This window comes from Eupeodes corollae, chromosome 1 (genome assembly GCF_945859685.1).
Source record: "Eupeodes corollae chromosome 1, idEupCoro1.1, whole genome shotgun sequence".
Taxonomy (NCBI): Eukaryota; Metazoa; Arthropoda; class Insecta; order Diptera; family Syrphidae; genus Eupeodes; species Eupeodes corollae.
In genome coordinates, this window is record NC_079147.1 from 186,116,104 (window position 1) to 186,133,459 (window position 17,356).

At 34.7% G+C, this 17,356-nt stretch overlaps 1 protein-coding gene across 9 annotated transcripts in view; it reads left to right on the forward strand.

Moving 5' to 3' along the window:
- LOC129940075 (kinesin-like protein KIF21A) overlaps window positions 1-17,356 on the forward strand; it is a 160,536-nt gene that overhangs the window by 36,648 nt on the left and 106,532 nt on the right. For all 9 annotated transcript variants that reach the window (XM_056048309.1, XM_056048308.1, XM_056048311.1 and 6 more), the window contains one exon: window positions 12,168-12,753. In XM_056048309.1, coding sequence (XP_055904284.1) covers window positions 12,698-12,753 — 56 coding nt within the window. In that variant the 5' untranslated portion in view covers window positions 12,168-12,697. The remainder of the gene's footprint in view (window positions 1-12,167; window positions 12,754-17,356) is intronic.

The window sequence follows — 17,356 nt, forward strand, 5'->3', positions numbered from 1 at the left end:
ATAATTCTTTCAAAAACGAGAAATTCCGAGATAACTCTTAAGATTACAACTTTAGCTTCGAGACTATAGTTAATTTTTGTATCTTCATATTCTCATCTAGTCTATGCACATCTAATGCATGTGTATATTGCATACACTGTTTTCAATATTAACACAAAACTTAACAAAGAAAGAGTATCAAATAGTTTTCCATTTGTACGTAGGCAAGACATGATACTGGTATCTACCTAACCAATCTATCAATCGACCAGCAGCAACCTTAAGCTTCGATTTTCTCTTGAGAAAAAAAAAGTATCTATCTTCAAAAAACACACAACAAAATATCTTCGAACTTGTATCTTAAGTTTATCCTACACACAGTTAAGTGTTCTTCCATCTATGTACATTGAGGACAGTGCATTCATCTTGTCCTCCTTTAAAGAAAAGTGTCTAAGACGCGATGCGAAGTACACGACTACAACTGAGACGCAATTCGACGCGATGGACGTTCCATCTTTCGTTAGGTTAGGTAGGTTAGGTATACGAGTAATGTGTGGGCGAAAATAAGTTTGTAGGATATATTTTTATTTTTTGAAAACGAAATAAATTTGCTATGACTTACGCGAACTCAAGACGACGCGACGGCAAAAACGAGATAATAAATATCGCGTGGTTTGCTTGCTATTGGTAAATCATCCATGTTTGCCGTATCTGTGCCGCTGTATCTAACGTGAGTATGTAATTAAAGCAACCAACTCGCGTTCGTGTTTACGTTTCCATTCATGAAAAATGCCTCACCTGCTTTTATTTTTATTTCTTTTTTCGTTTCTCTGTCGTCTTCTCCTTCTTCTTTTAAAGTTCCTTTCGTTTGTTTGTTTATTTCGTTCATTCATTTTTCTGCAATAACATTCATTGCTTTGCTTTTAAGGCAGGCAAAAAGAAAGAAAAATAGGAATTGGAAGTCGACGCCGACGACGAAAAGTCTGCCTATGGGGATAAAATACAAATACAACAAACAAAGTAAGGACTCCTACGCTGCGCGTGTACCGTTTTTTCGTTGCATTTTTGTTGTTTTATATAAAATATTATGCTCTTTTGTGTCATTGTATTAGAGTTTGGATTTTAAAATGCAACACGACACCTCTGTGATTTGCTGAACTATTCAAATTGCAACTTGTCTAACACAGGGTTGTTACAAGTTCTACATTATCGATCTATTGTTAATTTTTTTAACCATCATAATGTAAGGTAAGGTTGAAATGGCTGTCCGAGATGGATTAGGTAAGTTGTTGGCTTGTTGTGATACCAGATGAATTTTGAGTTTTTCCTCCGAGCTCAAGGAAACCAATTGAAATTGAAAGACAAATAAATATTAGTGAGTTTGAGATCATTTAGATCAATATAGAAGAGTTCTCCCAAATAGGTCTGTCGTTTTTGAGCTAGAGCAGGGCAATGTACAGAGAGGTTAAAGAATTGTTTCTTCCTCGTCCATACAGTTTCTGCAAAAGTTCTCAGAATACGCCTAGCCGCGTGGCGCGTTGTTCTATTAGTGTCCTTTTATGACACCGATTATCGACCTTATATGCAGTCTGCTAAGAGATATTAAGCATCAATAGGGGCCTAATATTTTTTTTAAGCTGACAGATGGTGCTATTATTTCGGTTTTCTTTATAATGTCTTAGTAAAAGCTTAAATAGCAATATATGCCAGCTTTAACCAAATGTGGTAGAATGGGTTGTGATGTATCTTTTGGCTGATTCGTCTGCTTAACAATTTCCTGGAATGTCTTTATGGCCCGGCGCCCAGCATAGGTAAATGTTAAACTTTTGTGTCATATCATTTGATATTATCAATATCAGATGTTGATATCAGGTTTTTTGTAAGCCATTTCAAGACTTTTTGACTTCGGAATTAGAGGCTTAATTTTAGTCGTTTAGAGTACACATCTCCAACAAATCTCTTATTAGTTTTTGATCCATCTGTATAGAAGTGAATTGACTTGCCTTCCATGAATTCCCCATCCTTCCAGGAAGATCTGGAAGGTATAGATTTCTAAAAGTTTCTGGACTCTTTCTTGTATATTACGTTTCCAGTTTAGTGTATAGTCTAAAATAAAAACCAGATATTAAGCTTCGTGTGAAAACTTTAAATAATAGTGACATTATTTATAACGTTTTATATAAAAATAGAAATCAAATTTGTTTCTGTGTGAAATCTAGCTAAAAAGTGTTCTCGAACTAAAATCAATTTGAAACTAATTTGAACTAAAATCAATTTGACAGTTTCTAACAAAAAACGTATACTGTTTTGAATTTTTCATGCACTTTGGACAAAAATTATGTGTATTCATTCATCTGCAATTTCTGTACACTTTCTTTCCGTATTAGGATCTTGAAGATATTCTGCGTATGGATCAATTCAAAAGATTACACTTTCCATTTCATAACGTCAATATTTTTTACTTGAAACCATAGTATCCTTTTTAGAAGATATAATCACCAAATTTTGGGAACACACAGCCCATAATAATCCGTTGAGAACTAGGGCCCAACGACTTACAACTCTCAACCATTCCAGTGTGCAAGTAATGTCAGGGGCTTAGGGGACCTACAGCCTTAGTCTAAATCTGAACGGCTAATTTAAAAAAAAACTTAAGATGTAACTCAAAGCATTTATGAATGTAACTAGACTTTGTTCACATGGCCATTTCAAGTAGTAAATTAGTTCGATGAATTAGTCACACATTTTCGCTCTTAGGTCTTCAAACTACATCGCCTTATTAGTTTAAACCAATGACTTAAAGTATTGCTCAAAAGAAAAATGTCTAGAAGCGTTAAATCGTAAGAAGAAGGAAACACTGGCCTATTTCTTGGAATAACATGCTCATCAAACTTAGTCTTCAATAAATCGATTGTAGGGTGTGCTTTGTACCTTGTGGCACCATCCTGTTAAAACCACATATCGCCAAGTCCATATCTCCCAACTCGGGTCAACAATAATAATCGGTGATCATGGAGCGAAAACGCTGGCCAAGAAGTTATTTTTTGTGTGGATGTAGTGATTCATGAGACAAATTTGGATTTTCACTCAGTCAATAACACAAATTTTGCTTATTGGCCAAGCCATTACCTTCTTTATTAAAAAGACGAAATTCATCATCTTAGCGCATCTTCTCAAGCTCCCAATCGGAGAATGTACGTATGATTCAAATGGTCCGTGAGATACAATTCTTGAGTTTGCTTGGTCTGTAAACCGGATCATTACGCAAAATACTTCACAATGTGGTCTGAGCTATGCACAATTTTTGAGAACGCCATGCAATTAATTGAATTGGACCGTTTCCTATGAGCGCCTGAACGTCAGTCATATTTTCGTTGCTTCCACCAACCTCTCATTGTTACACAGTTAGTATACTATGGACACTAAAATGTTTGCGCTAAAATTGTTATTAGCACTGCAAATTGAAGTTAAAGCTCTTAAAGATGCGGTTACCGACTCCGAATTTTTAACCTTGCGATCGTGTACATTTCACGCGATAAAAATGTTGCGTTTGCTGTATAAAATGACAATGACAGTTCGATGAAATAATGTTTCCATCTACACGTGGATTTTGAGTTTTAATTTGTTTTAAAATCAATAAATAAACAAATTAAAAAATAACCGCTGAAGAATCTTTTTCACATATCTACATACCCGTAATTATATTAAACTTAAATATTAAACTTAAAATTGTATGTTTTTAAAAAAAATCACTAAAAGAATCGGACGTTAATAAAATTTTAAAAAGTTTATCCCTAATACCTGTTGCCCAATCCTTCTTGCCTATTCAAGAATGCTTGTAATAAATTTTTATTGTAATATGTGGTAAATTGGTATTTTTAACATTTTGAATATTTTGAAATAAAAATATTTTCTTTTAAAATTATTTCTCCAAATAAAAAATGATGGTTAATTTTTTTTTTTAAATGAAACCTAATGATCTTTAAAGTCTTATGAGAAATTATTAAGTTCCATAAAATTTATTTTCGTAAAACCACACTTAAGTAAGTTTCAAGACATGTGTATTCTCATAGGTATGTATAAGAATAAGCAGAGTTTATAGTAAACAAAAACACCTTATAACAACCCTGCTTGCTGCATGTTGCACTCATTCAAAGAACAAGAACTTGACTGTCATGTTTTCAGTGCAGATGAATTGTAATGTTGATTTCAATGGATATTTCTACCTATTTTATTATTTTTTAGAATTGTCCTTTTTTTTAGATTGGTGGTTCTGTGTCAGCTTTTTTGTAGGAGAGGAAGGAAGTGATTTTCAGTAGACGGCTAGACAATATTCTTAGTATAGTGCATCATTGATTTTTGTTTTGTATTTATTTCTTTTTATTGTCAAGCAGGAAAAGGAAAAGGATGAGGAATTAGTTGTTTGAATACGGATATATAAAGTAGACATTTCTAATATTATTGCTATGTGATAGGAATAATTAAAAACAACATATACATACATATAACATCAACTAAACAAAAAGGGTTGAATTTCAATCGATTGTAGGTTTATAACCTGTGTTCGCTTACCTTTTGCATGATGGGAAATCGGATTTTTCATGTTGTTTAAAAAGTAAAATCACGCGAGGTATAATTTATTGTAAAAGGAGTTTAAAACAAAATAGGAAATGTTCTATAAATAATGCAATGCACGTTTTATCCCTTATGCTAGAGGTATAGCATGTTAATGGGTTTTATTTGATTAAGAATTGTTGGGATTATGATTATATTACCATATATACTATTTAATATAAACAAATCGAGCTACTATATTATTGTTTTAAATGTTATTGATGGCAACTAATTGTTGCGTTTGGAGAATTCTTACAAATATAAACATTAAAAATAAATAAATTAGTTGGCACAACAGTCCGTTAAGAATTAGGGCCTAGTGACTTACAACTCTCAACCATTCCTGTGTGCGAGTAATGTGCTCAGGAATGGAGGGGACCTATAGTTTCAAGCTGAATCCGAACGTATAATTTGAGAAATCACTTTTCATGACAAGAATAACTGTTCGAGGCTTTGTCGATTCCTCGCAAAAGGCAGTACCCGTGAAAAATGCTTAGGGCTTCAAATGTAATCAGAGAATCCGCCTCTGACGTGCTAGGTTTTAAACAACCACCTGGTTTGATGAGAAATGGCGGCAGGCAAATGCAGCCAAACAACAGGCCCGCAAAGCGGCCCGCGCTGCATAAAAGGACGAGAGCTGCTCATGAGCTCTATGAGCAGAAGAGGCGAGAGGAACACCGTCTTCTAAGAAGGAAAAAGAGAGAACATGAGAAGCGTATAGTCGAAGATGTTGAGAGGTTTAAAAACAGGAATGAAGTTCGAAAGTTTTATGAACAGGCGAAACGAAATTTACATCATAGTGGAACCGCAGTCAATGCTGAGGATATGGAAAGACCACTTCTGCAGACTGTTTAACGGCGACGACGAACTAGATTCCGCTGTCAGGCAGGATGATGATCCATTCAAAATGACGAAAACTAACAATTCCGTCCTCCCGACTTAGACGAAGTATAGATTGCCATATCTAAGCTGAAGTCTAACAAAGCAGCTGGAGCAGATGGCTTAAATGGCGTGCTCTTTAAAGTAGCTGGACCAACTTATCTGTAAGATATGTTCGCAAGAAAGCACGTCTGATGAATGTAACCTCAGTATTTTTTGTCCGTTTCTAAAAAAAGAAGATCCTCTTAACTGCACCAATTTAGAGGAATCAGTCTTCCTGAAAGAATAGTGCAGAGCTCACACGTCAACACTAGAGGCACTATCTTCCAAAAGTCTGTCCGATTACTAGCATATGCTGACATAATCGGAAGAACTCAGCGTGATGTCAATGTGGCTTTTGTGAGTTAATGAGGGCAAAACAAAGTACATGCTGTCGTCAAGAAATGGCTTACAACACCGACGTCTTGGTCAAAACGTCACCATCGACAGACGTAACATTGAGGTAGTCAAGGACTTCGTCTACCTAGGCTCCGCTTTAAACGCATAAAACAACACCAGCGCTGAGATCAAACGAGGAATAACTCTTGCTAGCCGCTGTTTCTTTTAGCTAAGAAAGCAATTGAGTGGTAAAATCCTCTCTCGAAGGACCAAAGTGTCGCTATATCAGACCCTCATCATCCCCGTTCTGCTATACGGTGAAGAAGCATGGACTATATGACAAAAGTGGATGAAAGCAGCTTGGAGCGCGAAACTGCAGACATATAGCAGGGGACCGAGCTACATGAAGAATTTTGTTGGGTGAGGCCCTAGTTCACACAGGATTGTAAGGCCAATTTAAGTAAGTAAGTAAGGTTTTAAAAATATTTCTCTTTAAAAATGCTAAAACAATATAAAATAAAGCTGAGTTGAAGCTGAAAATGTCTCGTTTGCAATATATTGTATGATGATTTTAGTTATGAATCTTTAATTTACTCTTAATGAAGTTGAAGGGATAAAAGATTTGAAAACTATCACGGCTTTTATTAAAAAATAGCTACTTCATACATTTTGATAGCCTCAAATAGCCTTGCATACGTGTTTTTTTGAATTTTAAAAAGTGATATCTCAAAAACATGAAGTGATGCAATGATTTTAAAGTTGGATTTTACTTAATCCTTTAAAACGCATATAAAAAATTCAATTTTATTGCCAATAAGAAAACTTTACCTACCAATGTTGTCGATAAATAATTTCTCCAATACATACATCATACCGATTTTTAAATCCCATATAGAAAGTCTAGGTTACGACTTATAAATGTTGGTGTCTATATCTGAAAAATCTTTCAAATGTATATTTTTTATCTTATCTTTGGTAAACAAAATTTTGATAACAATTGCGTTCTATAGTTTGAAAAATAAACAAAACTTTCTAAATTGAAGATAATTGAAAACATGTGAATATTAGTGTTTAATAAATAGAAGAAAATTTGTTAATACTCGGAAGGAAGATAAAAATATACGTAATTATAACAAATATCATCAAGTGCAAGAAACGAAAGTAATGGAAATGCTTTGAAATATTTTGGAATTGTATGAAGTATTATCAAACAAATTTTAATCGCGGAAGGTGTCTCACAAGTGGTTACTTAATTATGAGTAATGAACAATATAATATTTATTGAGTGATTCTGTAAAGGGTGGGCCAAATACAAGTTTTTTTTTAAAAATGCGTTTAAATTAAACTAAATTGTATTTATTAGTAATGTCAAATATTAAATATTAAAAAAGCTTTTTTTCTTTTGATCTGTATCACAAACAAAACTATACTTTTTTAAATGATTAAGTTGTCCCGAATTCGAATCCCGTCTTAAAATGTTTCTATCAAATCAGGTTTTTAAAAATGCTTAAGACAACCAAAAATGTTGATTGTAAAGCTACACGTTTTCCTTAACAATAAATCGTGACCTTAGAACAATACGGCTCTAACCGCAATCAAGTCACTTTTGAGAAAACAAAGATTGGAGTTTTTGAAAACACAATTTTTTAAATAAATTGTGTTGATCTGAATTTGAAAATCTACAACATAATTTATAATTTAGCAAAACGTAGTTGAAAAATAGATAGCAAATGCAAATTCATCTGAAAAAAGTTATTGAAGAAGAGGACATTTTAAATGAATGATATACTTAGAACAAAACACTTATTGATTTACTAATTACTTTTAAAATAGAAATATCTACTTTTACTTAGTAAAATGTATGAATATTTGGAACCCAAATTTGGAAATTCATACAGCACAAACTTATGAAACTGAATTGTATAAAGAATTAATTTAAAATGCATTTCTGATCAAATTCATCACAAAATTCATAGCATACATAGTTTTAAGTACGTGAACCGTTTAAATATTTTAAAGCAACAAAGTTCAATCTGCATTTTGTTTAATTTTTTTAAGTACACTATGTTCTAGTTACCACGAAGTTTTTTTTTTATAATTTAAGGTACTTAGAGCTTTGTTTCCTTAATTTGTATTGACTATTAAAGAAACTAAAAAAGAGACTAATATGGATGAAAGGAATCGAAAAAGCATACGCGATTTACTACGATCACATGTATAACTCAGTTTTAAAAAAAATAAATGTCAGTTACAACCCTTTTGTTCTAAGGTCGCGAAATTGTATGACGATTTTGCAGTACCTGTGAAAAAAAAAATCTAGATGACATAGGCAGAAATCGAACCCAAGACCTCTGGCATGACAGCCCAACGAACTTTTTTTTAAATTCATTTTTATTAATTCATTCTTAAACCTATCTTAAAGCTAGACAAAAATTCATAAAACTAGCCTAATTATTCATAACTTACAACTAACTTAATGGTCCCATACGGACACTCTAAGTTATACTACAACACTTAAAACTAATGCCTTTCGGCCCTAACATCTATTTTACTTCAATTTATATTTTATTTATTTCTGTATTTATTAGAAAATTTTGAAAAAAAAACTAATATCAACTTTTTTTTTTACTTAAAAAACTACTTAAAATAAGGTCCTTAATATAAAACTTAAAACTTACTTAAACTACCTATTCTACCTATAAACTACTTAAAACTAGAACAACCACAGCAGAAAATCTAACTATCTAACATTTTTGTTTTTCATATTTTGTTGTGTTTTGTCTATTCTACTTAAAACTAAACCCTAAAACTATAAAACAAGTATGTATGTAAGTTGGCCAAGGATTAAGACCCCATCCCGACTACCCAATATCAAGTGCCGATTGAAGCCACCAAAACTGGTTCTCCTGCTTCACCCTATCAATTCGGTCCCGTTCGGACACAGCCCTACTGAACCGAAGGAGCTCTGCTCCGCCTTGTGCCATGACGTCCCGATTGTACAGGAGTCGCCTATCCACGGTTCTTCGTCTGACGTGGTAGATTAACGGAACTGCCAATCTGTCCTGTATCAGACCGCATTTGTCTAAAAAGAGGAATGCCTCTGGTGGAATGAAGCCGCTCAAGCGTGCACTATCAAAATACTCGTCGTTCGGATAGAACGCCCCGAAAGATAAATTGTTGGTCGAAGACATAGCTCTTGCAATGTGACCTCGAACGAGTTTTATCACGAAATTTTCAATTCTGTTGATTCGAGCCCCATTGTATAGGACCTTGTAGGAAAAGTAATGCATATAAGAAGATTCGGCTGTTCGATATAAGCCGGTACAGCGTCGATCATTGGCCATATGAGGGCCATGTAGCAAATTACCTTCACTCTGGGGTCAAGCCGACTGCTAAAAAACAGCCGTTTTGTCAGAACAGCCCAACGCACTAACCATCATGAATTTAATAGTTTTGAAAAATATGCTTTTTAGCTATTTTTTAGTGCCGATTTCGAATATAAACTTGGATTTTTAATTTTCTGCAAACATTTAAAAAAAAAATACCCGTTTTGAATATTATTATCTTATTTTTGCAATATTTTTAAAAAATTTGATGTTGAAGCCTTAATCAGAGGACAAACGCTTACAAATGGAGTAATTGCTTTCAAACCAATTTTTTACTTGTTTTTAAAAACAGTTTTAGCATAAATGGTTAGTTTTTCTTTAAGATCTATGTGAGCCAGGTGCCAATCAATCTTGCATTGCATCTAGTAGGCGTGGTTGTTGCTTCATTTAGACTTTTGTTTGTAAGTTTTCAATGGAAATTGTTAATTAAAATAGAAAGCTTAAGCTAGAATACTAAAAAGTAAAGCTAAAAATTATCAAGACTCATGTACCTCTAACCTCTAGAGTGAACCTACAACTGTTCGATTTAGGACAAAATGTTGGAGTTTATATAAATTGGAAAATTATATAAATTGTTCATATTCCTATTAGATTTCCGTCAAGCTGGAAGGTAAGCGAAGCAGAATTAACAGAATAGGCCGAAAAATACACATTTGATTGTATCCATATTGCTATCTCCAAACCTTAAAGATTATCTTCGGCCTTAATTTGGAAGCAACATGTCACAGTCTAAAACTTCAAAATTTAAGAAGTGTGGACGCCCAGTTGAAAAGCACAGTTCATTACACCGGCTCTTGAAAAGATAACCTATATATTTGCTAATTAACGAGATTATATTATATTATATATTACAATTATATCATTGGCTTCAAACGCTTTACAGAAATCCTTAAACAAATGCAGAAACAAAATCTAATCTGCCAAAAGCGCATTGTTATAGGAAGATAATGTTCTCAAAAAAATCATTAAAATCTATTTCCATTATTTTGGGATTTCTTTCACAAAAACTTCAGAGGTAAATAAAATAAATTAGAGCGCAACAGTCCATGAAGAACCAGGGCCAAGTGACTTACAACTCTCAACCATTCCTGTATGCTACTAATGTTTCCAGAGATGGAAGGGACCTACAGTTTATATGTCGAATCCGAACGGCTAATTTGAGAAAGCACTTTTCATGACAAGAATTACTCTTTGAGGATTTGTCAATTCCTCGCAAGAGGCAGTACCAGTGAAAAAAGTTAGGTGGCACAGGCAGGGGTTGAACCCAAGACCCCTTGCATGACAGTCCGAGGCACTAACCATCACGCAACGGCTACTACAAAAAAACTTCAGAGGTAGTCTTTTTAAAATTACTCTTCAGATACGAAGTTTAATCAAAAAAAGCTAGCACAACAGCGAAAGTTCAAGAAAAAACAATTAAATATTCTCTATCCGTTCCAAATTTAAAGCCTAACGGTCCATACGATAGACTCTAGCTAGAACTTTCTTGGACTTATCCATCGGCTAAGTTACATTAAGAACTCAAAATGATAATTTTTACAAAGGGAATAGTTATCATATACAGTAAGAAATATTTATGTATGAATAACACTTTTACCTTAAGCTTCTAAGCCAAAACCTTTACAAGGCCTAATATTTCTCAACGTTGTTAAATCACTCATTTTGTTCTCCCAAAGTAGAATACTGTCTTTATGTCAAGATGATTTGTATAAAAAAGTTGTCAGAACACTCACTAAAATATTGTTCTTAAATTATGTGGTTTTCTCCTACGAAAACAAAAATAGATTTAATCTACATTCAGATTAGGTACAGACATCAAAGTCAATTGGGCGCCACTTTTATTTCTTAGTTTATGTTCCCCAAAAGTCTTTTCTAAAGTTATTTATCGTATACGTCTATATTCAATAACACTAATTAGAAACAATTTCCAGCTCGCATTGCTTCTTTTAAAAAGTGATCTTCCATTCAAACTAATCACTATCTTGTCAAGATGCATGAATGCATTAAGAGAACTGCAAACCTAATTTGGATAGACTACAAACTTTATATACAACTCTTAAACAAAATAAAAGTGATTCATTATGCTTTTTAAAAACAAACCTTGTCTAGGTGATCAGGTCAACTTCTAGAGTGAAGAGATATAAATATACTACGAACTCTGCTAAAATTAGAAAAAAAAAACAACACTAAAACTCCCCACTCGTGCGTCGCCTCGTCGTCGTCGTGCTATCGACGCAATTCGTCATGATTCAAACAACAGACCCGCTTTAAACGTGCAATATCGTATACCTCCTCGTATAAGAAATGTTGCTATAGCAGTTCAAAGCAATCGCTTCACTTTGAAAATGAATTTTTAATTTACCATTACGATAAGCCAAGCCAGAAATAGACGCCTTTTCATAATCAGTATTGCTGATGCTAGGTTCTAGATTCTTAATATGAATGGCGTCTAAATGAACCTATTTCTATCTTACCTGGAGGCTGTTTCTTCCTACATTTTTAGCTCCAAACATAACACAGGTAGAGATACTTTATACCCAAGTATGAGTTGAGTATGAATTACTAAAGCATCTGTCACGCACTCGAAAATCGTCCAAACGCATGCAGCACACAAGCACTAGGTGGCGCGGAGCGGGACGAATCTCGGGTGGCTGTTAATGAAAGTATACGTGTGCGTTGCGTGCTATGACTGCTAAAAGCTAAATATAATAGCGTTTGGTTTAAGATTGTTTTGTTGTTGTTATTTTTCTTTCAATAAGAAAATAGCCCCCAGATTTTCATGCATAACGCACAGTTTTTAAAGTCTTTTTTGCGTTTTTTTTTGACAGAAGAAAATTAATGCAAACGCAACTTGTCATCATTTGTTTTTATATTTTTGTTTTCATTTTCATTTTTATATTAATTGAAATTTTCAATTTCTTTTAATTTCAGGTGACACAGCTCATTGAGAGGAGCGGAAGGGAATTTTTAGACTTTTTGTTCTTATGTTTGATTATTGTTCAAAGTGTTGAAATTCATATTACATAACGGCGTCCAAAACGGAAGCAGACACTCCATCACCCACGGAGGCGGAGGAGGAAGAGGAGGAGGAGAACGAGAACTTTGAATTTGAGAACGTTAGCGAAGAAGATACAGATGCATCTTTATCATCATTGAATAAGAACAAGAAACAAACACGAATACCACATTTAAAAAACATCACCGTCACCGCCATAGCTAATGCAGCAGGAGCTGAAGAATCAGGCGGTAATAGCAGTCAATCAGCATCCGTCACTTCCGCCTCGGTCTCGACCGCGATCTCTGCTGTCCCCATCATTAACAACCACAACAACATCATCATCCCCTTGTCGCCATCATCATTGTCCTCAGCTGGTTCAACGGCTGGATCATCATCAACACAGGCAGGCGGCTGTCTAGCCGATGGTGGTTCTTCATCGTCAGTTTCAAATTTTGAAAAGAAAATGTATTCAGACGGCGGCGGGGACGATAAGGATACTTCTGTGCGAGTTGCTGTTAGGTGAGTGTTCTTTAAAGTTTTATTTGTTTTTTAAATATTTTTATGAAATCATATAAAAATATAAAAAAATTAATTTTATCGACGGGAAATGGGAATTTTATGACGTTTATGTGCATCCGTCGGAATAGTGTTTCATAATCATCATCTTATCATGTATCGTATGATGTGTTAAGTAGGGTTGGGTTGTTTTATTGAGCTATAACTTTAATATTCTTTTCACGTCTCACTTGAATATGAATAGAAAAAAAAAAAAAACGGGTAGCTGAGGAATACTTTTTATGAAGTGGCGCCGCATTATTTACAGTTCTAGTTTCGTAACATATTTCAAGTAGATACAAGGAGAATTAAGTTTCAAGATAAAGATCTGATAAAGGGTGAATATTGATTTATGTATACCCGTGCACAATACATCTAATGGATATGACAAAATAAATATAACTAGCGTACCCGTGAGGGACCTCCCGCAGCCAAATTTTGGTTTAAAAGTTCAAAATTAATTATATGCGTCAAGCTTTCTGTAGTTAGTCTCAGTTTTGTTTGCCTTTTAAAAAAGCTAGCACCACCCTATTTGAAAATTATTATTATGAAGTATGAAAACACTTACCATTTTCATTTAAGTCTGTGGGAACCAAAAAATTGTCACTCTGAACTTAACTGTCTTATCTTTTTATATCTCACTAGCTACGGGTAGTAGCTTTGTCCGCGTTATATAACAAAATCAAAATATTACGTAACCACATTGAAGGGGCAAGAATACGAGTACATAAATTATTCGGTAAGCTTTTCAAAATCATAAGAAATAAAGAAATTAACCAAAAGTGACGCTGTCTATTATTAAAATGATGAAGCACGGCTTTTCAAGGTCTCCCCAACAACTTTTAGTATTACTGGGTATAAAGTACTCTGTTCTGAGTCCATGGCATTGTATGTATATTGACCAATACTTCTTCATATCTCTTCTTGCCTCATCCAATATTTAGTAATTCATTTTCTAAACAAAATCGTTTCTTCGTGCTAGAATCGCCATTTGACAGAAAAAAACACTGAGCACTGAGTTCAGATTAACTCTATACTAAATTTCAAAAAACCTTCCTTTAGTGTAACATAGTCCTCGGCATTGACCAGGTTTTAACCGACCATCTCCAAAACTGCTTCAGCATGCTTTTTTTCGTTTATGTCATTGGAAGAAACTCCTTACGATAGGCAACGATAATAAGTTCAAAATCCTACTAATGTGCTACTAGTAAGTGTTCTTAAAATAGAATATATTGAATATCTGAATATAAGTGTTATCGGTGGATCTGCTTGAATTACCGCGATAAAAAGTGTCTTAAAACACTCTCCAGCCTCGTAACTAACTCAACACAAAAAATTATGTCATATTAAAGGTCCCTTCCGACGTTAAGAACGGCCAAACAAACAAACAAACAAACAAACAAGCAAAAAAAAGCAAACTGACTTTTCCATTTAAAGTATTATTATCGATTATATCTTATAAATATTTAAAAGTTATTTGAACTACCCCTAAACCAAGCGGGAGAAGGTATGTAGGTCATAAAACATCAATCGATTATCAGTGTTACATTTTTCTTGGGATGAGTTGTTGTTTCCAGTTTGTGGTGTCCCTGAAACCACAATCAATCTAAAACCATAACGTGAGCAAGATAAATTCGATAAATTGATGATTGTTCGATCTAATCGCATTCAAAAACTGCATTAAAATATCGTATTGACTTTCAAAACTACCTTGCCTTTAAAATAAACTTTTAAATGGCTTAACAGACCTGATAAAGCCAAGAACAATGCAGTCTTACTGACTTTGGGTCAGTTGACTTTTAAAAACGACTAAACTTTTATGTTGTCAAAGTTATTTTGGAAGTCAAAATTATGATTTAATTACTTTCAATAGTTCTCACAACTTACTTACTTATTTAAGGTGGCGCTAAAGTCTGGGCGGACCTGGGTTTCAACCAAAATACGTTTTCAGCTAGCTCGGTTCCTAAATAACTGCCTCCAGTTTCTTCTTCTCCACTCACCATCCTAAGACGCTCTCATTTTTCTTTGAAAGGGTGCCGTTCTTAGCGCCATAAATAAGACCCGGGATATGATGAGTCTCTATAAGATTGATTTTGGATGGTTGAGAGAGGACTTTACTACTCAATTGTCCGATTTCTGCTCTGGTGTTCTTGTCTGAATTTACAGCGGTGCCTAGGTAGACAAAGTCTTTGACAAACTCAAAATTCCAGCTCTCCATGATGACGTTTTGTCCAAGACGTCATCGTTCAGTGTCCTTTTTTTTGATGATAGCATGCATTTGGTCTTGCCCTGATTGACCCCTAAACCCATCTTTTTCGCTTCCGTAGCAATGCTGAAAAACGCTTCACTGACATCACGCATTGATCTTCCAATTATATCAATATTATCTGCATAACCGAGTACTTGGATGAACCTTTGGAAGATTGTGCCTCTAGTGTTGACGGTTGAGTTTTGCACAATTCTTTCTAGAACGATATTAAAGAAGTCGCATGACAGTGCATCGCCTTGTCTAAAACCTTTTTTGACATCAAATGCATCGGTAAGATCTTTTCCGACCTTGATAGAGCAGCGTGCATTCTCCATCGTCATTCTGTACAAACGGATAAGTTTGACAGCAAAACTAGACATTGCTCTGTAGAGCTCTTCCCTATAGATGCTGTCATATGCGGAAAATTCGATAAAGAGATGGTGGGTATCGATTTGAAGCTCCTGGGTTTTTTCCAAAATCTGCCGTAGTGTGAATATTTGGTCGATAGTGGAGTTTCCTGGTCTGAAGCGACACTGATAAGGACCTATCAGGTTGTTGAGGAACGGCTTCAGACGTTCACATAATACGGCAAAGAGGATTTTGTATGCAATGTTAAGGAGACTGATACCTCTGTGGTTGGCGCAATTTAGAGGGCCTCAGCTGAGATTCCACTCATCGGCCATGCTTTCTTCCGACCATATTTTGTAGATGAGTTGGTGCATGCTCCCTACCAAGTCATCGCCTGCTGCTTTGAATAGTTCGGCAGCCATGCCGTCAGCTCCAGCAGCTTTGTTTGACTTCAGTTTAGATATAGCTATCTTCATTTCGTCTAGGTCGGGTAGGCGGAATTGTTGATCTGTGCCGCCTAGGTTGAGTGGTTCTATCTCCTTTACAGCGGAATTCGGTTCGTCATCGCCGTTATATAATTTGGAGAAGTGGTCTTTCCATATTCTCAACATAGACTACTGTCTACTACGATGTTTCCCTGATCGTCCTTACAGGCTTCGGTTCGTGGCTGGTACCCTTGGGAGTTTTTTGTTTAACTTTTGGTAAAATTTACGCACCTCATTCCTGTTGTGCCATCCCTCTATCTCCTCGATCGCGCGCTTCTCATGCTCTCCTTTTTTTCGTTTTAGAAGCCGATGTTCCTCTCCTGTTCTGCTCGTAGAGCTCGTGAGCAGCTTAGTTGCTTAGTTGTGTGCGCTTGCTGGCATTCGTCGTCAAAACTGAGCAGACATGGTATCTCTGAGGCTTCAAGGCAATGTTACACTGGTTTTCACTGGCAGCACAGGACTTCTTAAAAATTTGTTATATACTCGATCGGAATCGTCTTACGTCGATTCGTACAGAATTCCTAGTTTTGGTTGATTTTCACAACTTTGTTGACAATACTGTAATTTAAATAATGTATGTGAAACGTCTGTATGAACTAAATTCTGTAAGGTCAAAATTCTGTAAATAGTCTAAAAGAGAAAAATCATGTTTATAATAAAAAAAAGTCATAAGGAAACAAATATCAATCATAATGTAAAATCACATTTTTATAAAAATGTATTTAATGTGACAATCCCCTGAGTGCTTAGTAAATAGTATTATTTGTTCCTTTACCAATAATTATTTGTCTACAATAGAAATAAAACAAAACATAGCTTTAGTCAACAACAAATATCCACTAAGTTCCGCAACTTATGTTAATTGAATTAATATTTATATGTCCCGAGTGTCAATAACAAATATACCAGTATAGACATTTATAAAATAAGCAATGCAAAACAACTTAAAAGATTAAAATCAGCATTTCCAGCTTGTATTATCATACCTACCAACATATCAAGTTGTTTGAGTACATTTAGTCAAAACAAACTGACAATCGGCGGTATGCAATCTCATACATCACTTAAAATCAAAATAAAAATCATAAAACCATTAATAATAGTCTTCATCATAAGTTCCATAGCAAAAAGTTCCAACAATGTTTACAACAGTTCATTTACGCGCCACTAACAACAACAACACGGTCAGTTGAACACTTCAAGTCTACAAAGCTTATAATTGCGGCAGAAGCACCAAGAATGAAGATACACACAATGGGCAAAAGAGCTTCAAAACTTGAGACGAGATTTATTAAGTCGCTTGTATATTTAAACTAATTTGTATCAAAGTCTACAGAAAACATCAGGACATTTTCGAAAAAGGTTTGAAGAAAACAAAAATGTCTCATGGCAATTCGATGAGTCTTCAATACAAAATTGGGAACTTTTTGCAGGGTTATCCATTATCATATGACCTTAACGCTCCGAATTGACGGTGACGGTTGAC